A 22,933-nucleotide genomic window follows, 5' to 3' on the forward strand; every position below is an offset into this window, starting at 1 on the left:
AAGACTGTGTGTCGTCATGACAGATAACAGTGGAGAACTACCCAATGTGGTTTGCTGATAAGAGGGGCTACAGTGGGATTTAAGTAAGAAGAAGAAAACTTCTGAAATCCCTCGAAAACAATCTGAGCCTCCAGCAGCTGAAGGAAATGAATACTCGCTGCGATTGTTTTGTTGGCTAATTTTATCATAAAAATGTGAAGAACGGACCTCTTGTTGACTTAACGTTAACCTTGTGTGTGGGCTTTCAGTCTCTTTCACTCTCTTTCTCTCACGCACACACACACACACACACACACACAAGCACACACAGGCACACAAACACACACACACACACACACCTCCCACCTCCTCCGCTGGGATCCCAGGATGAAAGACATCATCAGGCGGTCCAGGAGGTTGCAGAAGCCGGCAGCGTCAACCCTCAATGGGCGGCGCACTGACGGGAGGACGGAGGGTGTTTTCCAACTTTAAAAGCACCGGAGCCGGCCCCTCCGACAAACCGCTCTGCGTCACAGACCTGTGGACATTCTTTAAAACCTTCATTGGGTCGAAGAGAGCAAAACTCACCTTTAGCAGCCGTACCTGCGCGCCTCTCCTAACCCCCTGTTCCCGTTTCCTTTGGTGCGCAGTCCATCGCCGTGTGGTTCAAAGTTGTACACTCGATTTCCAACGAGTCTTTTTGCGAAATATGCTCCTGTTTAGTGGTTTGTCTAGAGAATCAGTGGTGTTTTGAATACTCTCGTTGCACATTACAGCCTCGCAGCCGGTGAAAGTTGCGCATCGCTTGTTGAATGCAGGATACCTTTTGCCTGAGCGTCACTTCCAAGTTCAGCTTTGGAGCAGCAACCGGCAAGGAGCGAGGACTCCAGTTACTTACTTCTCTCGCCGCCGATATGAAGTCTGCAGAAGAAGGTAAAGAACCCTACATGACTGCGCATCACCAGCACTGTACCCCTATATACATACATATATGTATACATATGTATTACCTCGCTTTAGCTGTTTTTTTTTTTTATTTAAAGATGTATTGACACCAGGTGCTGCAGTTAATGCAAAAATGGAGAGCGCATCAGGGCAAACTCGGGGTTAATCCTTCTGTGAGATAAGATTACTGAGAGCTGTCACTGCATTATACCCTCATATTTTACGTTTGCAAATTTATAGACGTCTTAAATTATTGTCTAAGCGTTTGTTTTGGTAAATATGTTTAATTATAACAAGCTAAAAATATCAAATTCTAAAGAAACGTTTTGGCCTTTTTGATGGTGTCACGATTTACCTCCCCTTGTTCTATTTTAAAAAAACAACGCACAAAATAACACGCAAGTAATACACAAGAAGCAGATAAGCTCAGTTTACATACACACCATTAGGTGTCTCCAGCTATCTTTGCAGGTGCTTCTCATTATGTGCAGTGAAATATGATGGGGGTTACACTTTTGCTGTCACCTGCAGTCTTTGTTAAGATCTTCATGTCAATTTCTCTACTTTACTTCCTTTTTTAAAATGAATAAATAAATAAAAAATTGAAATTTTTCTCCAAATGAGCCAAGTGAGATGTTAAAGTTCAGGGTCAGATAGCCCAGAGGCTGCTAAATATTATTTACTTTCCCATGCAATCAAAAGCAAACTCTCTATTTATAGCTTTGTGATTCAGAGTGAGAGGGCAAAATCTGATCACAAGTCACTTATAGCCTTAATTCATAGTGGTGATATCACTGGCTTTTGGTGGATTTCAGGAATTTAATTTTGTCTCTGAGGTTAGAGAGGGACGGGTGCAGGCGGTATTATTATTCAGTTCAGTCCCTTGATACTAAGCTTTATAATTTGTAACAGATGTGCGTGTATATACATGTGTTTGTGAGTAAGAGGGAGCACTGTGATCTGTGCATGCAGGGATGTTGGGGTAGCTTGCTTGACAAGGAGACGTGCTTAACCACACACAGCTCCAGCAGTGTGGCGAGGGCTGCTTTAGTGTCACACATAAACTCAGACACGCAGACACTCAAACGCAAGCACACAGACACACACAAACACACACACAGAGACCATGCTGGTGTTCTGCCATAGCGCATACTCAGCCATGTGCGATAAGTGGCCCCAGAGTTCTTAGTTCCAGAGGCTGCAGATGACTTTTGTGGGCGACCACCTATCTCTCTATGAGGTCCCGTCACTCTTAGCCCAGCCTAGACCACAATGCCTGCGGATAAACCCGTCCATTCTTTAGTCAGACTAGTTTGGTTGTAGGGAGAGAATGTGTTTTGATCACAATAGCATAATTGGAAAAAAATTGGGGAGTGCAAAGAGAGCACGCTATAATTTGTGTTTTCAAATTAAATCTGCTTGCACTGCATTTTCAGCACATTGCAAACAACCGGGGAGGCACTGCCTCTTGTTAGTGACTCATTTTGATTTCTCTTTTACTCGCTTCACCCCAACAAAATCTGATCTGCTTTCCCAATTTTGTTATTCGGCAGTTGTGATGCGTGTCACCCGGAAAAGCCAAGTTTCAAGATCATGCAGCAAACAAGAGTGAAAGCCCTAGTGTGTTTGAGTGGGTGTTAGAAGAAGTGAAGTGTGCTGCAGCGCAGTGCACTGATCACACACATTCAAAAGGAAGGGGGGAAAAAAAACAGCCGCAACTGTAAGCAAAGTCAGTCAGGCCTGAACTGAGGAGGTGTGTCACAAGGGCTAGAGTGGGCAGGAGATTATCATCTGTTCAAACCAGAGAAAAAGAGCATCGGCGAAGACTGAGCTGAATGCTCACTCGCCCTTACTTTGAAAGACTACGATGAGTGGTGCAGAAATGAGTTTTCAGCATGAAGAGCAAGAGTTTGATTTCAACTACATTTTTGAGTACAGCCAAAGTGTCCAGAAGGAAGGGGAGAAAGGTGCGTACTGATCTGCTATTATGACATTGTAATTCTGTGAAGTAGGCTCTAAAGGGGTTTGACATTTAGCCTCTTCTAACCCCGTATAAAAAGTAACTTTTCCAAGTCTGTAGGTTTAGTGAATAAGTGTCTCTTATAGTTTTCAAAAGGACGACTTCAATTTAGTTTGGGTTTCTGTCACAATACATGCGCATCTCCTGGAATACATGTCCTGCGCACGTAGTGTTACTACCTCTGAAAATAGACTCTCATAAGCTAATTTTACCTTGCCTACCCACATATTTTATGTTGTGTGACAGATCTGTCATTTCATGTGATACGCAGTATTGTGGTTAACAAATATCGAATGGTTCAGAGAGGGGAATGCCCTTTGCTGGGTTTCAGACTGAATGGTTTTATTTCTGTAGCTATTTTTACCCTCATTGACGTTATCAATAAAAGGCAGGCGTGAGGTTTACAACTGTTGACACAGCAGCCACCCGTGTCAAGGCTAACTGAAGAGGCATGCCTGCCTTCCAAGCTATCTGGGCTCTATATTGTTGCACTGGACGTGATTTCCTTGTGTACCTGCCTGCACTTGTCCTCTGTTTATGTGTGTACCGGTGGTGTATCTGTGTGTAGCGCAAAAGCAAACTCTCCTTGACTTAATCACATGCTCAGAGCGATGCGAGAGTGCTGTCAGTTTTCCACAGGGGAGGGCCTAATTCACTCAGTGAGTGATGCAATCAATCAAATAAAGCATCCATCAGTGCTGCTGGAGGAATTCCTGTAGAGTACATATGACAGCAGGGTAGGGCTGCTCGATTATGGCAAAAATGATAATCACGATTATTTTCACTGAAATTGAGATCTCGATTATTTGACGATATTTATTTAACCCTTTAAGACCTACCATAGAACCAAGTCCGCCAGAGCTTATATTATTTTTTTACATGTTGTAGTGCCATTTGTGGGAGCATTTCAAGTTGCTATACAACTGTTATAGCCCATATTTTAATAATATGTATGCATTATGTCCATAGTAACTACATAAATTGCAAAAAAGTTGCAATAAACTACAAAAAAATTGAAAATCGGTTTTGTTTTTTTACATATATTTCTACTTGGAGAAATTTAAGAGGTTTATCCCTCAAAACTTTAAATACAAAAAAGTTGCAAAAAATAGTTTACAACAACAGGAAATTTATTTTGAGTGTCTTCATAGTTTTATTTTGGAGATACACCAATTTTTATATACACTGCAGGAAAAACGAAAAAACAATCCTATGATGCAAATTTGCAAAGAAAACAGAAGGTGCATCAAAATAAACGATTTCCAGCAGTGCAATTCGAGTTCTAAGCATCCCAGAAACTATTCAGAAAAGTCAAACATGACCAGTATAGGCTTTTAAGGCCTACAAGTAAAAAACTACATTTCCGCGAAAATGACGTCACTTCCGGTTTCGGGGAGGAAATGGCCGACATGTGATAGTTCGTGCTGACGTCTGATTCACTGTGGGAAGTGTTACGAACAGCTGATCGGATCAGCAAAGCGTGTTTCTGGAATATTACGTTTTTGTTCCTGCAAGCGCTTTCTATGCAGTTTTTGCAAAGCTTTATGTGGAAGGAAACCGTGACCGAGGACAAGCTGATGGCATCAGATGTAAGTACAACTCCTCCGGTTTCATATGCAAAAAAAATTATTGCGCTAGCTTACACGGTCCAGGTTCTACAGGGATTTAAAAATAGTTACACAAAACGGAGTGTGCTGCTCTGACCGGCTTCAATGACTTTAAAAAATAATATAAAATAGTGTGCAACACCACTGAAGTTTTTTTTTTTTTTTAACCTCTCTTTTCAACCAACAGCAGTCACTCTCTCCTCTCCAAATAACTTCTGCTTAGCTTTCCGAGCTTCCCTCGGGTCCTCTTAATCAGCGGTCTCCAACCTTTTTTGCGCCACGGACCGGTTTATGCCCGACAATATTTTCACGGACCGGCCTTTAAGGTGTCGCGGATAAATGAGGGAGGGGCTAATAATCGGCTCAGTCATTTTTAATGATCGTTGAAAGCCCAGATCGTAATCGTGATTAAAATTCGATTAATTGAGCAGCCCTACAGCAGGGTGTGCCAAATAAAGCCTTAGATGAACTGATCAAACAAACAGAGTGGCTGCTCGACTTGCGACTACACAGCAGCCTCATACAGTAACCGCTTTGAGATGATTGCTAAGCTTCTCCAGATGTTTATAAAGAAGTGGGCTAGTCAGAATCTGAAAAACATACTGGAGAGATTTGTGTAGGGGTATTGTTCTTAAATGTGACCAGAGTTCTTAAATGTGACCAGTTCTAGAAATTACATTCCCTCGCAGTTAGGCTATAGTGTTCTCCAAAATTATGTTTAGTCATAGTGTGTTTCACAAATAAATTTTTTTCTTCAACGTGTTTTCTCAGTTTATTTTTTACCAAGAAGTTTTGCATTTATCCCTGTGGTATTTCAGAAGACTGGTTAACATTGCAAAACATGACAAATTCAATTCAATTTTATTTGTATAGCACCAAATCAAAACAACAGTCACCTCAAAGCTTTTAATATCATAAAGTAAAGACTCTGTAATAATAAAGAGAAATGCCAACAATCAGACAAACTCCTTTGAGCAAGCACTCGGCGACAGTGGGAAAAAAAACTCCCTCTTTAGAGGAAGAAACCTCTGGGAGAAACAACAGTGACAACAGCAGCAGGGACAGACACAACTGAGAGGGAGCATGAATACATCAGAATTAGATTGTATAGACTGAAATGGAGGGGCTGAGGCAGAGGTGGCTTTGCAAAGTGACTCCACAGGCAGCTGCGACTTTATGCAAGATGAGGTAGTTTAAATAACATGTTCTATTTGAGATTTCCCAATAAGATGGGAATTAACTTAGCTATCCTCTGATATGGGCTGTTTGGCTTTGAGACCACTGAGCTTCACTCCAAGGCCTGCCAGAACTAATGCTATGCTTGTTTTAAAAATGCAATTTAGTTGTATGGGAATATCATTTTTTTACATTCTGAACTTTGCTCTGGAAAGTAACACATATTTGTGATTCTCTGTTTCTTAAATATACTTCTTATTTTTTCAGATGCATACAGCTACACACCAAACGTCAGCCTGTCCCTTCCTCTGGGTATGGGCAGCCCCTGTCTGGCCACTCAGTACCATACCTTACAGTCCAGTCCAGTCATCTCAGTTTCCTCTTGCCACCAGACGGGATACAGCAGTGACAATCATGCAGCATCAGGTTATTATCTGCCGCACAGCTTGAGACCCAATGGTGCTCCAGCCCTGGAAAGCCCCCGCATTGAGATCACTGCCTACAGCCAGTACCCTGAGGATGAGGTTGAAGAGAGCAGCAGTGAGGACCACATTGTCAAACGGGGGGTCAACATTGTCACACTGACGCTCCCCAATGCAGAGGGGTACCGTGATCCCAGCTGCCTCAGCCCTGCCAGCAGCATTTCGTCACGCAGCTGCAACTCTGAGGCGTCATCCTATGAGTCAGGGTTCTATAACTACGACAACTCCCCGCAGAACTCCCCCTGGCAGTCCCCCTGTGTTTCTCCCCGAGGATCATCCATGCTTCTGTCATGCCCACATGCCAGTGGCCCCGCAGGGTCCCCTCACAATTCACCATCCACCTCCCCTCAAATTGGAGCCGTGGCTGAGGAAGGCTGGCCGGCACAACCTCGTGGCTCTAGACCAAACTCCCCTTCCTACAGTGGAGGTGGTGGAGGCGGTGGAGGCAGCGGTGGTAGCATGGGGAAGAGAAAGTACAGCTTCAACGGCACCTCCTACCATCAAACGCCCTGCTCACCCAACCAGTCAGCGACACCCTCTCCACATGGCTCCCCCAGGGTCAGCATTACGGATGATAACTGGCTTGCCAACACCAACCAGTACACCAACTCTGCCATCGTGGCTGCAATCAATGCTCTAACCACAGATGGGGTGGTAGACATGGGGGAGGGAATCCCAGTCAAGACGCGGAAGACGATGCTGGACCACTCAGCCTCCATGAGTCTGAAGGTGGAACCTGGAGGCGAGGAGCTTGGTCCTGATGGAGAGCTCTGCCACGAGGACTACCCCTCCCGCCTGGCCCTCAAGAAGGAGAGCTACTGTGGGGGGTTCCTGGATGTGCCTCAGCACCCATACTCCTGGTCTAAACCCAAGCCTTACCTCAGGTAGGCTGAACCAGCTCCTGCTGTCTCAAATAAATTTAGTAATTCTCTATCAAGTACAGTCTAAATGTTCAGAAATTGAAATAGCCAGCAATTTAGCCAAAAGAAAATTGTCTATGTGTCTCTGCTTAAGACAGAATTATGATCCTAACGCTTGGTCTGAGGGTCAGGATTTTCTACATATTACAATTCATCACATTTCATCAATTCCATTTCTCCATTGTTCTCTTTTTCCCCACATTTATAATGTTTTTTATTTATTGTGAGGACAAGATGGTTTTAGTTTTCAATCTTCAAAAGGCAGAGATTCCAATTTACATGCCCTTCACTTCCAAAGGAGTTCCCTTTGAAGATCAGAACTATTTCATAAATCGTATTTCACATTGAGGAGTTGCCCAGCATGCATGTGCCGCCGTTGCCATCGCAACCCTCACACAAATATAACAACGAATACAGTCACACATGCACACACTCAGACAAATAGACTCTTGCACTGAACAATAGTATTGATTTTTGTCAATTGAGCAAAGCGGGGTTTTTTTCTTTTTGCTCCCTTGTGGCATTCTCCCCCCCCCCCCTTAAGCCAATAACACACTTTCCTGTTGGAAATCAAGTGTTTGATTAAGATACTGAGCAACAGGAAGCAATGGTGACAGGGCTGGCTGAAGGGGAAGCAGCCTGTGAGTTAATCAGCCGGCGCGCTCCACTGGTTTGTCGCGCCATCGGCCCATCTTTTCTCTGTGTAGCTAAAGTGATGTCATGCACTGAATAGGCAGATAAAGTCCTGCGGGGGGAAATCAGTTCATTTTGGGTCAACAAACAGCCCGCAAGTTCCACAAAGATGCCAGAGATTGGTTTCAGTCGAGCCACTCTTCAGGTCAGGGGTTTGCGTTTACCAGGCATCCGGCAAAGAGAAATATTGTCTTGCACATGTTTGTTTTGGTTTAGATATCTCCACGGTGTTCACATGGGAAGCTTTGACTCCCCATCAGGAGAACAATGATGTTGAAGGAGGCCAGCTGTAGCTCTGAGAAAGAGATATCATGCTCCCAGGCAAGGTGTGTGGCTGACCTTGTTCCATAACACCATTGTCTTCAACACCAGCTTTTTGTATTTTAGAATTTTACAGTTATCAATTTAAAATTGAATTATATATACATACATATATATATATATATATACATATACATATGTGTGTGTGTGTGTGTGTGTGTGTGTGTGTGTGTGTGTGTGTGTTAAAAAAGCTGCCTGACTGCCAGGCAGTGAGAGATTTGTTTTTGTGCCCCAGAACTGTCTTTCCTCCCACTGTCACTTTCTTAACTCGCTGCGTCTTTTTTCACCTGCCACACCATAATGCAAAACATGCCGCGCTCTAACCGGGGCACATTTGTCTCTCATTTATTTTTCACAAAAAGAAAGAAAAAACAAAGGGGGAAAGCGGGGGCCACTAATTATTACCCAGACCCAAGGAATTACACGCAGTCGGGGGATGACTTCAATTGATTAGATTAGAGACCATGATGAAATGGAGAGGGCTCAAGCCAGTTGGATTACAACAAAGTGTCCCAATTTCAGGCTAATTTAAAGCAAGTTTAGTTTAGATTCAGACTTCTGGATCCTTGGAGGAAAAAAAAATATGGTAGTTCATACTTTGGCAAATTAGATGAAAACCAAAATAGAGAAAACAGAATGTACATAAAAAGACAATCATTTGCCATATGTCTTCATTTATTTGTTCCAAGCAAAGTGGAAACGTATAACTCACTGTTCTTTCAGGAAAGAAAAAGCCAGACACTGGGGGTTTTAGCCCAGAAAGGCAAAATCTTTGGACCGTGTAAATGTGAATTCACTATCCTGTTGAAAGGTGGGAATGATACATAGTGTTATTCTCACCTAATAACAATCAATGTGTCATGTAATTACAGTCCATCTTTGCCAGCACTTGACTGGCAGCTTCCATCCTGCTCCGGCCCTTACAACCTACAGATAGAAGTGCAGCCAAAGTCCCACCACAGGGCCCATTATGAGACTGAGGGGAGCCGAGGAGCCGTGAAGGCCTTGTCTGGAGGACACCCTGTGGTACAGGTATGCTGCCAGCACTAATGTTCAAACAACAAATGCTGCTGCTGTGCACTTTTGCATTTACCCAGAGACAAAGTTAGCTTTGTAGTTTTAGACTGTGCAATAATTTGCTGTCATTACAGCATGAGAGGTAACAAGTGCATGCTGATTAACAGCAGTTTTCTATCCAACGCCAATCTGGTGACATGAACGTCTGGCTGTTGCTTATTTTATGACAGCATGTAGTCACAGAGCAAAGTCAACACAGCCCTGACATTTCTTTCATTAGTCACAACGTTGATGTTCGTTTGCTTTTCTTTTTTTTTCTCTCTCGACGAAATCAGATTTGGTTGGTTAGACTGTGTTTAAATACAAACTACTGTATGCGACTGCTGCTCAAACCATCCAGAAATGATTAGCTACAGTAATCTTTTAATGCTGTTTTTGGCAAATCAGATTCCAAATATTGGAATAATGAGTGTGATTTGAGCACAGTGCCTCTATCTGTTAAGATTAAAATGGATCTATTATGATGACTTTCAGCTCTAGCCACTACTAAAATGGATTTGCAAGATTCACAGGCAGTGAACCCTGGTACGGCCCCCCAGTTTACTCAGTATATGAATCAAGCTGTTTTAGCTAACTTCCCTCTGCTTTTGAGCTCTCTTACCTCCCATTTGCTGCTTTGAAGAGCAGATGGATGGAGCTTCTGCACTTACAGATCATTTTATATGTCATTACACAACCAAAGATTATAAAATGGCATTACAGATGAGGTCACTCTATTCTACACACAAACCACATGCACAGAGATAAAAAAAATAAAAATTAAATTTGTCTAACTAGTCAGCTAGCTTAAAAAAATGCAGGCCTTTCTTGTAACTTCTGACAGCAGCTGTGCAGCACTTGCACACTGCAGGCGGTATATCTCAGCATTTTCTTGTATGCTGCGTTTTTAAATGTTCCCTAAAGCTGACAGTGAATCTGCTGCTGTAATAAGTCACTCTGACCAGCAGCAGTGCATGCTGACTGGAGGAGAAGCGTCGCCCCTCGCTATTGTATTTGGCAAACACTTAAGGAGCACACGTCAGTCTCACCAGCGGCACAGCACAGAGCTCCTTTCTCAGCTCCGCTGTCATCACGCTGTGCTGACATCTCAGTTTACACAAGGTGGGGATTTAGTCGTGTGTGCATGTCCTTAAGGTAAACTTGTCTTTGAAGCAGCTTATTTGCATTTAAACTGTATCTATCCTACTAACTATATGAATATTTGCTGGCTCTGTCAGAGAAGGGATTGAATGGTTTTAGATGGCAGATAGCCTGCTTTCCATGCAGCTAGACTCTGCAAGCCTAAAAAAACACACACAAAAAGTTCCTGGAACTATAAAGTTTAATTGGTGGTCCATCCTTAGCTTTAAATGTTGTTAGCGCCGCAGCTATTTTGTAAATAGATGTTGTCAGCACACCCTGGTCTGCACAATGTCAAATGCATTTGACAGCTGTTGGCCAAAGTTGTGTTATAAAGACGCCTGTCAACCTGCAGGTTTTTTCTGTAAATACAGGTAATTATTCCCCTTCTTTACAAGCCTTTGAATATCAACATGCAGGTGAATCAACACTTTACCCCTCACAGTTCACTGTGCTACAGTAAGAGGCCCAGCAGACTCAGGCTCGTTTTGATTTTAGGTCACGTCAATTTCTGACTTGCTCTCTCTCTCGGGGGCCGAATAGGAACTCATAAATAACACTCCTGAGTGTCTTTACACGTGGCCCTGTCAATATTCACGCTCATGATTTGATTCTGTTATTTAAAATCGCCAACATTCTGAGGATATTCCCAACCCTCGCTGAGCGCCCTGACCAAATATTATATGAAAATACGATGACAGATGCTTTTCCATCACACCTGCTTGCTTGCTCACATACCTCACATTTTCTTTTCTTGGTGAGGAGTGATTTATGACCCCGATATTGCCTGTGCAGTCAATTGGGATATCTTGAGGGTTTCATAACAGTGGAAACCACTCCGAGCATGGCAGTTGGCAGGAAGATGAATCTATGAGGATTAGGCAATCATGTGTACATGCTGGAGGCTAAAGGATAGAAGAAAAATGTGGTGTTTTTTTTGTTTGTTTTTTTTGAAAACCTGACTTTTTCACTCCTAGGCACTCCCTTTGTCTTTGTTGTGGTGATGTGAAGAAATTGTGTTGTTACAATCTCGGAGGATAGGGCGCGTGGTGTAGTCCCCAGTGCCCTGAGGTAATGAGTGGCAGGCACTGGATGGGTGAAGTGCAGTCAAGGAGAATGAGTCAATAATGACACAAGGGCACGAGTGTAGGAAGAAGCTAAGGCAGTGTGTGTGTGTGTGTGTGTGTGTGTGTGTGTGTGTGTGTGTGTGTGTGTGTGTGTGTGTGTGTGTGTGTGTGTGTGTGTGTGTGTGTGTGTGTGTGTGTGTTCTTCATGATTCTTGAGACTGGAGAGAAGGAAAGAGAAGGGGCAGAGGGAGTCACCAGGCAGCTGTGGCTTGGCTTGCCTGCCCCAAGAGATGCTCTGTATCCTGCTGATTAGGACCTGAGTAGCCCTGAGGTTGGCTAAGCATGACAGTGGTGCACGGGAGTCAGTACCCATCAGAGGCCACCTCCTCTTTCCATGCACCGGTGCCTCTCTGCCTCCCTGGTGGGCCCGAGGCTGTCACTCCCTGTGAACCGTTCATCCTTCAACCATCTCCCAAATCCACACCAGCAGGCCTACCTCGGTTAAAACCCAGCCATCTACAACTCTATTGTTTTTTTAGGTCATGGATGATCAGACACACGTGCTATGAGCAATCGTGACATGTGTGTTGGAAAGCAGTTCTGGATGAACCCCCCACCCAAAAAAAAGAAAAGAGAAAACAGCAAGATGATGAAAAACATACAGGGATACACAGGTTCCACACTGACAAAGTACTCCGTAGAGAGTGGCTAATATACAGTGAAACCAAGGCGCTCATGTGCACATTTACTGCTGTCTTGTTTTTCCTTGACACACAAAGGTGTTTATGTGATGGGTGGTTGCACAGAGAATGGAAGGTCTTTGCTCCAGTCATACGCCAATGAAAACCCTGGCTTACCATGACTCCCTAGCCTTTCACCATTTGCACCAACTCGTCTCATCAATTTCCATTCCAAATCAAGGTCATCTATTCTCAAGTCAGACACCAACCCTACCTCCTCTCCTCTGCATCTCCAGCCTTTTAACCCCCTCTCTCATCACCGGTCCACTCTGTGACCCCCGCTGCTGCTTTTCCACTTTACTTACTGCATCAGACCACAACACCATTAAGGGGATCTAGGGTACTCTAACAGTTCCTCTCACACTCTTCCAGACTCTCCCCCTTGCTTTACCACAGCTGTGTTTAATGTCTGACGCCGTGCTCAGGAAAAACCAACAACCTGGTCTACCTTTACTTAAAATATAACCGCAACACTGATTTATTTGGTTGTTTGTTTCTTCTTTTAACTGAGCAGACCATTTAAAAAAGACAACTGCAATTGTAAAGTTTTCATTGACAATAGAGTGACCGATCTAACATGAGTTCAGATCAAGATGTTGCAACAGCTTTCAAGTTCAACCACAGACAGGAAAACAGACATCCGCCAGGCCCTTGGTAACAGCAAACAACACCTGTGAAGAATTAAACCTGTCCTGCAGCACACAGAGCAGAATTGCTTATGGCTAATTCATATAGGATAATCACTGGCCTGTAAGGCTTTCACCCCCCACACACATACATGCACTTTCTCATTAAGTTTAAAGCAGTAACACACATGTGTAATTTCAGGATGTGGCCATCATCCTTATTAACGTGTGCATGACTTAATACTCATCTCTCTTCCTCTGCAACTTTATGTAATGCACATCAAATTTGCAGTATATTTCCGCCATGATGACATGAAAGACTTAAGCAAACACGTGCTCGGGTTTTTCGCATGTGCGGTTTCACCTTGGGATCTGGTCCTTGCTGGCTGCGTAATGTCTCGAAAGAAGAACACCCTGATCTACAGCACTCCATACTGTAGCTGCTAATTGCTCATTAAATCTACCGCCGCCTTATGTTTGATATTCAAAAGGATTGGTGTACCCTGTAGTGCTGTTAGAGCTTAGTCAAGGCTATTATTTGCTGCCCAAAGGGGCATTTATGCCACTCTCAAATTGTGGTTCTCCATCTGCGGGGTTTCCCTTACACTGGTATTGGGCTGCCACTAATTACAAGTTAATAACAAGTGGAAAAAGTTGAGGTTATGTGTACATCGTTTTCACTGGTTTGAGGTGACAACCAAACCGCAGATTTATGAGGTAAGATAAGAGTGGGTAATCTGGCTACTTAGGGGCATAGCAGTGATCTATGCTTCATCCTGCACAAATTTTCTGTAGGCTTTAATGATGGGTCTTATGAATGGCTGATAAAATCAAAATTTAAAACAATGTTATTTGACATAAAATTTGGACCTTTAGTAGTCTAGACATGGGCCTGTGCTCAAAGCTACACCCTCAATACTCGAAGTATTAGTAAAGAAAATAAAAACTTTAAAGGATATAGCTGTTTGGTTGCTTATAAAAGTTGCAGCATGTGAAGCCATGGAAACAGTGCACATTAAAGGATTGCATATGTTGCGTTATGCATTCAATATGAGACACGGGAGACATTAGAGGGTCAGGGGGGCGATGGAGTAAAGTCTGGAAGGAGAGACAGCGTGGATGAGTGTACGTCTAATTGGGTACAGCAAAGGCTGGCTGGTGTGAGTGTGTCAGCACTTGACAGAGAGGAGAGCGTGATAATGGGAAAAAGCCTGCATCTGCTGTTGTAGTTCTCCTCCCCCCTCAACCCCTCCTCTGCTGCTTCCAGTTGTCTTCTCCCTCTCCCCCCCGATTCTCTGCGCCACGTGGACTTCTACGAGTCATGACATTTCTCCAGGCGGTGATGAAATCACCGCAGAGGGATAGAAGGCAGCCTTCACTGCGGGGCCTGTGAAGTGTATTCACACTCAATTTCTAGCCAGGCCAGACAAATCTAATTTACCACCAAGTCATTATTAAACTTTAAATGTTCAAATCCCCACTTTGAATGGTTGCAGCAGCATTAAGAATGTCACTTTTACTAAAGAAGCTGAAGGATAAAATCCACTGTGAAAAATACATTATATTTATTGGAATAAAAACACCCTCTGTCGCTATTTGATCACATGTGACTTTCATTGAGTGAAGCAAATAAGAAAATGGGGGGGAAGAAAGAAAAGAAATAAACTGGGGCTGTCTCCCAAGGACTAAAGCTTTCTGTATTGCTGATGGAGCTGAGAAGACCCAAAGGCAGATGGGAGTTGAATGGCGGTGAGCACCCAGAATGTGTCCTCCTCTTCTCTATTTATCATCACAACTGACCTAGACAATACAGCTGCACACTATTATGCAGTTAATGCCTCAGCTGCCATGGTCGCGATGTTTTACTTGAGCGTCAGCTCTCAGAAATAGGTTCATACAACAAGCTGACACAGTGGCAAAAGCTGGCACCGGGAACAACTGCCTCAATGTAAGACTGGTTTCAGTGAATGATCTCAAAATAAACATGTAGTGAGCGTTCAGCCCGATGGGCCATATTTTACAGCAAGAAGAAGCTCATCTGGTCAAAATTAGTGTCTCTCTCACAGACAGCGTCAGACACAAATGCAAAGCTGAGGTCGCAGGTGTTTAAGTTCTGTCTACACAGTCTTGACTGTCTTAATTCCCACTTTGAGAATAAAATGAAGAAGTGAATTTTTCACTGTGCGTGTGGCGTGCAGTTGAGGGAGCATCGCAGGAGTTTAGCAGAGGTGAAGGAGTGGGATGGGGGGAGACTGTAGCGAGAGGGTCAGGGGAGCACATATGGTAAAGGAATTGAGTGAGGTCGCTCAGGGGGGATCACGCTGCCTTCGTTTGCTGTTGGGAAGAGCAGCGTCACCACGAGGACTACCTGACCTCATTAATCACATCCTCCTTTTGAGCGAGGATGCCGCCGCCATTGCCGTGCGCTACAGCAGGATGAGAGGAGCGAGAACCTCCTCTACCTCCCGCTTCTTTTGTGGCCCTCGCCACGTGGCGGCTGAGGTAATGTTTTGGAGGTCAAAGAGAAATCCAAAGAAGTCCATTGCCGCAGATGACACGGGTTTGTAGTGCAACTGCCAGCGTTTTATTAAATCACAAGGCAACGTCATGCAATTTAACGCTCCGATGTTTCAGATTTGTACCTCATGCTCCACCGTGGCCCTCCTCTGATTCAATGCGCCCGTAACTGGTAGCATGTGTGGCTATGGATAATTACTTCTGGTGACACCATAAGTAAAATATAACAAGGGAACAGCGTCTGCCGGTGAGATCACTCTATAGATGAAGTGGTCCCTTGAGATGCCAAGACTTCAAGAAGCTCCTGACCTCGGCCTAACTCACTGATGACTAGCATGTGTGACTAGCTCCAGGTCAAGACAGCTGCTAGAGACACTATGGGGAGCTCAAGAGAAAAAATATGATGGTTGGAACTGGAGATGAATGACAGCCTTAGTCTTACCACTCCCTCCGCACTCCCTCGATATCTGAATCAAAGACCAAGCCAGATAACCACCGGTGCTTAGGTTATTGAAGCATATGGATATATAATCTATTCCCGTGACTGGTCATATTCTATTCCTATTCAAGATAATTAATAATGAAAATTGTGTAACAGAGACCACAAAGAGCACATCCTCTGCCTTGTCTTGCATCCAGCAGAGCTGTCATCAAGTGCCGACCAAGGCCATTTAATCCTTGTCGTTATTATGAGACCAAATGACTTTTGATACTGTATCCAGACAAATCTGCTCTCAAATCAAAGGCCTTAGGTGTCGATGACACTGTGGTACTAATTTCCACAGACACCCAATCAGGTTCAGAATAACTTTCCAGTCTTATACCAGTCTTGCTCTTCTTTACACCCCCACCCCCCCAATTCCTGCCTGCCCTCTCAAAGGTAATTATAAACCCATTAATCAGATTATGTCATAGGTTACATGTGGTCTTCATTTCATTGTATGACTCAGTCTGTTAGATAAACAACAGGGGTCTTTTATTCCATTTGACGTTACCACTGTTTTCACTCGGATGGAGCTCAAACAAAATTGGTCTGAAGCGGTGCGCTGGAGTAATTGACCAATTTGTGGGATTTTTCAGATGGTCATGGCTTGTTGAGCCTTGGTCTTAAGTAACTGATCCCTCACAGTAAACGTCACATGCGGTCAAGTAGCCACCTGGGTGGATCTGTGGAGGTCCACCCGATCAGAAGTTAGGCTTTTTGGGGTTTTATGTATACCAGATGGATTCAGCGGCTTCTTGATAGTGTTTAGGTTTGGAGAGATTTCTAAGCCATAGGAACAATTTGCATTACAAAGAGAAACTATATCCTGGGAGGTCTTTGGTGTTAAGACTCGGCCACGCTAGAAATAACTTGGTTAGTGGATTATTCTGGTCAGAAATCATTCACAAAGTATCAGTTGCCCTTCACCACATCTTGGAATTTAAAGCATTCCCTGCATTTGGATGTTTTTGAGCCATTACACACTTGGTTAAATGATCGAATGATGTTACTTTAGACACAGACAGAAAATTATACTGGGACATTGAATTTAAATTGGCAGTTACAGTTTATATTTGAAGTACATTTGAACCCAAATTCAACAGTGTGCACAGGCATGGATTATTTTTCCTTTTTTTGAAGATTTGATCTTTTTATTAGCTAAGCAGTAGCGGCTAATGGCAGGCTGCTAGAGGAAGTGGTAGTTGTTTGAAGTGGTGGTTCTGATACAGGAGTCTCTTTCATCACAGTGGGACACAGTCTGCGCTCTTTAATGGAAATCATAATGCATGTTCATAACTGCCCAAAGGTAAAGGGGCTGGAGCACGTCTGCACTCCCTGCTTCATGAGCATTCAGGCGTAAAGTTTTAATAAGTTTAATAGCTAACTGTGTGTTGATAATCATCACAGAAAAACCATTGATTTGTACTGTTTATTTATTTATTTTGAACAGTTTAAGTAAGAGTTTGAGTTTTGATTTCATCTATTTGATGCCCTCCGTTATACTGGAAACATTTTCCCAGTCATCTCCTTAAGTATCAGCTGTGAAACTTTTATCAGTCTTTGTCTCTGTGTTTCCTGCTCAAACACCCAGAAACAATAAAAAATCTTTTGATTTCTCTTCCTAAAGGAATGTAGAAAAGAACAGCAGACCACTGAGAGAGAGCCTCCAATCCAACCAGAAAAAAACAAACAATGAAAAAGAGCTCATGTTCACAGCTCTTCTGCCTGGTCAAAGCTATCAATAAAGGTTCCTTTAACAGTTGCTAATGTGCGTCCAGTCTCGATTTCCTAAATGAGGGGTTGCCTGAGATGGAGGTCTTAAAACCTGATGTTGCCTCTTACCTGGGTCTCTTTGTTCTCTTGCCAGCTTTATGGCTACATGGAAAGCGAGCCGCTCACCCTGCAGCTGTTCATAGGGACCGCAGACGACCGCCTCCTGCGACCACATGCCTTCTACCAGGTCCACCGCATCACGGGCAAAACCGTCTCCACCGCCAGCCATGAAGTCATGCAATCCAACACCAAAATTCTGGAGATCCCTCTGCTGCCTGAGAATAACATGAGAGCTATGTGAGTGCTATCCACGCTTTCTTCCATTAACTTCAAAACACAAGCAGAAATGTGCACAATCTCTTTCTTTCTGCACCTTTCTCTTTGTTATGTCTCTATAGGATGAGAATGCTTATTGATAAATATTCTTGAGCTTTCACTTCAAAACAGGCCTTCAAATTTGAGTTCCATGCTTTTACCCCAAGAGATGCACAAACGTTAAAGAAAAAGCAAGCGCCGAGTTCATGGGTGCTTTAATTCGGCCCAGTGTGAATATGGCCAGTTTGAGGCTTGCACTTGGAGTGCCGTGATCCACCAGAATAATGCGGTCCCGTTACACTTGGCTTGGTCAACATATTCCACCGAGACAAATATATGAGGCGAGTTAGAACATCCCAACTGAACTAACAAGTCTGGTGAAAAGAATGATTTGGGCTTGGAGGGCAATTAGTCACATTCATGTAGCCTGCAGTACCCAAAGCAAACAATAACTTTATTGGCCTGTTTGTATTAAGACCATAACTGCCAATTCTGATACCAATTTAGCAATGTCAACTGATTACTACTAAAATAAGCAAATTTAAAATTAGAAATGTATTTTGTATTGTTAGTTTTGTATTTTCAATTGTTCCTTGACCAGCTGGCTGGCGTGCACAATGAAAAAACAAAACAAAAAAACAACAAAATGGATCCAACCATCATGGAAGCCACTTTATGCACACCTGTGTTTTTCTAATGGGTCAGAAAGTCTTCTGAAAAATCGACATCATCATTTGCTGGACAGCAGTGGCCGTCTACTGCACCATAACCAAACAGAAACTTCTGAAACAGAGCTATGTCAGTGTCATTCGTGAAGCAGCTGGCGCAACAGTAGTCTTTCACTTTAATGAATGAAACTCATAGATCTGCTCTGTAAAGTTTAAGTTAGGCCGGTCATCTTATATTTTAGTCATTTTATACCGTAAAAAGTTCATAAAATGGTTTATTTTTATGAAATTAAACTGGACATACATAATTTCATGTGTCACATATCACATATGTCACATAAACAGTGTAGCCAAGAGATAAAAAACAAATAGCTTTTTTTAAATGACAAAAAGTGTCATAAGTGTCTGACCTCAATGTTCAGACTCAAGGACAAAGTTTTGCTGTACTTGCCTACTAAGTCCACGAGGTTTTGGGGCAACACAGGATTTCTAGAGAAAGTCTGGAGGCTGTTAAATAAAAAATAAAAAAGATGGATAAAGAACTAATCTTGACACTGAAGGGGAAAAGATAGGCCTAATCTAACATTGGTAAATAATAGAAAGTTGTTTGCTTTAGCATGGTGGCATGATGATGATTCATCACATCTGATCAAAAGTTTCAAACCCAAAATAGTGTGAAACATGTTTCAGAGTCAAGTCAAAATAAAGTAAGAGAGGCTTTAGTGATTCGGACTTACAGTGGAGACCAGGATTAAGTCTTTGTCACCGAGCTGCTGGATGATACGAGCAAGGCAAGTTTAAACAGTTTACTGCAGGTAACTTCTACCATCTGTACTGATTAACATAAAAACGGGGACCACTGTCTAAAATTCTGTGCTGCAGGTGGACCAAATTTACAGCTTAACTCAGCATAGAAGAAGCACTGAATGAAACAAAAAAAAAACTAATCACCTATTTATTCATAGCATTAAAAAATCGATGTTTTTGATGTAGTTTTACATGTAAACTTGCTCCATCTAAAGGAGCAGAGCATCTGTTTTCTAGGGCTGAAAAGTCAGGCTCGGGTTCTGTCTTCCTCCCTCTAGACTTTCAGTAAGCCAACGGCTCTGCTCTGCAGTGTATCCAGGCAGTAGCTCCTGTCCTGGGGCTCCGTTTAGACTAGGCAGCAGTGAATTTATTGGACTGTGGCCCAGAGCTGTGTGTTGTTGGTAAAGCTACTGTATCTTAGCACAGGTTACATAAGGCAATTACCTCTTACTGTTTATTCGTCACCATTTAGACTTTAAGTGCGTATGTGTTTTTAAATGAAAAGCATATAGGTGATGCATCTCTATGACACAGGTTCATGTTTGTATAAATGTTGGGGATCATGAAGATTTATGGGACATGAGAGTTTCCTGACCGGACAGTGGCCTTCTTTGGCGAAGTGTAGATGATTTTAACATTTGTATTACATTACAATATCATTTCCAACAATACCTCAATATCCTTCATATTGTAGCATATTAAAGCATACTGTTGGCCTGTTTTGCTTAATGTGTCCCCTAGGCTATGATTTTATACCAAACCAAACATTCAAGAGGAAGTTTTTTTTTTCTCTCTTTTTGTCGTCAGCGCACAAGAAGAGGAGTTAACGTTTTGTATTTCTTCCTGACTATCTAAACAGTGAAAGATGGAGAAAAGTCTTTAACTTTCTCTCTCCACCAAGCTGTTAAAAAGTTGCCTTGATAATGCAGAATCCATCTCGCTGTGCACACGCCAGCTATCATTTGTGTGGGATGCAGACACTCAAGAACTGCAGTCAAACTTTCAGAAAGCTTCAATCTGTTTTTTTTCCCTTTCCGCTTCTAAGATGTTTTATCTTCAAGCACACAAACCACCTCTGCAGATTCTAACTACTATAACCTAATAAGCGAGAAAGCATTCATAAGAGGATGACGGTTATGACTAGAGTAACTTTATTATGCCCATCATCTTGCTCTTGTTTAAAACCACAGACTGGTGGCATATTAGTAGAAAGCTGTGAAACCTTGACTCGTATGCTGAGTGGATCTGTGGTGGTTTTCATATGCTGTCATTTGGTCATCTTGTCTGCTAAAAGGGAATGGTTCATTTGAGTGATCGCCTTTAATTCTATAATGCAGTGTTTTTCTCCTGATGAAAATGGTGCGTTTAACATCCCAGTCGCTGGTAGATAAGGGCTCACTGAATAGTTTGATGAGCTTGAAACTGATTTAGGTCGTATGCTACAGCTTTTTTATTTATTTTTTGCTGTCACTACATCTTGACCTAGTTGCAGATGTGGATCTAGTAAATTTGGGCAAAACATCAAGTTTGTATGTTGATAATCCCTGTGGAATTGTAGGCTATGACTAATACCTGCAGTCCCTCCGCTCTTTCCTACCATGCTATCTGCAACCACTGCAGGATTTTTCATAGAAACAAGGTTTCTACTGCCACAAGGGTTTGTTTAAAATCCAAAAGATTTGGTTTAACATATTTTAACTCTGTCTAATATGTTTGGGTTCGTTATCTTCTTTTTCCTCAGTGTCAGTCGATCATTTCATCTAGATTTCCATAGGTTGGTTAGCAGACATACGGCATCCTAAGTTTCTGATAGTGCCAAATTGTCATCATATGTTATGTTAAAGTGCAAGATAGTTAGAACACCAAAACACCAATCCTTTATGTTGCTCGTTTTTCAGTGCTGATAAGGAGCGGGTAGTCAGCATGACTGTATCTGTTATTTTTCTTTTCTTTGAATTGTACAAACCAAAGTCAAGGGAAAAATGGATTGGTATAAAACCTGACATTTACCATGTTCCAGGAATCGCTCCCAAAAAGCTACCATGTAAAATCATTTAAATGCCAAACCATATCCCATCTGTATTCTCTCACTTTTTACCAGCCACACTAGTTTTATGTAAATTTATGAAAGGCCATGCCTGCGAATGAATGCCCTTTTTCCACCAAGAAAAGGGAAAGAAACTCTACACCTTTACCTCCCAAATTGTGAAATGAAATAAATAAAGAGAGACAGCTTAAAAAGGGGGCTATTAGCACATGTGGCAATGATTAACAGCGGTTTTAAACCCAAAACTCATGAAGTGAATGGTGTGAACGGACAAGGCAGGCTCGGTGTACTCCTACAGAACGTGTGTGATACTGGTAAGCCATGGTGCGCTCAGTCCAGATTTCTCTGAATACTTGGACCACTCTGGCCATTTAAAACGGTGATGCAAACTCATTAATGTCCAACTTTTCCTTTGATGACATGCTGGATTAATAATGACACGGTCATGCTCCGATAAACTTCCAGTGCATGATCTGTAACACCAGTGGGGACTTCACTGCTGGTCCCGATGCGTAGCAGCTATTTTCGATTTCACAGCCAAGAGTAAATCAGATAGGCTCCTGTTTCAACCCTTGGTCGCACTTTTCCATGCTTTTGCATCCCGTTGAAAGCTACCCTCTGTGACTCAGGGTGTGGAACAGAAGAGAAAGAAATTGGTGCTTTCTTGAAATGTTGTAATAGAAATTGTTCTGGCTTGGAAAAAGTAAACAGTGAACTTCACCTTTCCGTCACCTTTGCCTGTGTAATGTTGTCTCGGGGATATAGTCTTCAATTGTGCGTGTGCTTTTCTCCGTTCTAGAATTGATTGTGCGGGAATCCTGAAGCTGCGTAATTCAGACATTGAGCTTCGCAAAGGGGAAACGGACATCGGACGTAAAAACACACGTGTGAGGCTTGTGTTTCGCGTGCACATCAACCAACCCAATGGCAGGACCGTGTCCCTACAGGCCACTTCGAACCCCATTGAATGCTGTAAGTCTTACACACACACAGACAAACACACGCACAGAAATAAACACAAAACCTGGCATGTCTTTTCTGTTGGCTTTGCACTCAGGTGGCATCTATTGTTGTAGTCCAATAAAGTGAGCTACTATTTTATTGCCTACTGGAGCAAATTCAGTGCATCTGCACCCAATAAGCTTTATTTGATCAAAGGTCTTTGCCAAAGCAATAGATGCATTGTGCACGATGCCAAACACACGTGCTATCTATCTTAAATTCACATTTTACGACTGAATGCACAAGTTATTTTGGTAACACTACCCCATTAGCGCAGGTTTCACAAAGGTCGTTTGCCAGCCCCACTTTTTGGCACGGTTGAGTGAGCACATTGAAAGAAACCTCTGTTCTCTTTGTCATTCATTTGTGTATGAGGGGTGTGATGTTATTTGCGCCCAAGGACGCCAGTTAGACTCCGATTGTGAGACAGAGCTTGCGTTGTAGTTTATGGTCCAAAGTGGAGGTTAATCTGAGTTGGTGCATCATATTTAAATGTGAAGTTTAAAGTTATTTAAAGCACAGATTTATAAATAAGATCCACAGATGCA

General features: G+C 42.7%; 1 protein-coding gene across 2 annotated transcripts in view; it reads left to right on the plus strand.

The window, feature by feature from the left end:
• Positions 1 to 405: 405 nt before the first annotated feature.
• The window catches only part of LOC101485322 (nuclear factor of activated T-cells, cytoplasmic 1), a 61,131-nt gene continuing 38,603 nt past the window's right edge, over positions 406 to 22,933 (plus strand). Inside the window, exons 1-5 of one of the 2 annotated variants that reach the window (XM_004566788.3) lie at positions 406 to 912; positions 5,995 to 7,093; positions 9,016 to 9,175; positions 17,641 to 17,843; positions 22,183 to 22,355. In XM_004566788.3, the coding sequence (XP_004566845.1) occupies positions 792 to 912; positions 5,995 to 7,093; positions 9,016 to 9,175; positions 17,641 to 17,843; positions 22,183 to 22,355 (1,756 nt within the window). In that variant the 5' untranslated portion in view covers positions 406 to 791. Of the gene's footprint in view, positions 913 to 2,680; positions 2,892 to 5,994; positions 7,094 to 9,015; positions 9,176 to 17,640; positions 17,844 to 22,182; positions 22,356 to 22,933 lie in introns of those variants that run through there. The other variant, XM_004566789.3, reaches the window with a different exon arrangement.

The sequence above is a fragment of the Maylandia zebra genome, linkage group LG11 (genome assembly GCF_041146795.1).
Source record: "Maylandia zebra isolate NMK-2024a linkage group LG11, Mzebra_GT3a, whole genome shotgun sequence".
Taxonomy (NCBI): domain Eukaryota; kingdom Metazoa; phylum Chordata; class Actinopteri; order Cichliformes; family Cichlidae; genus Maylandia; species Maylandia zebra.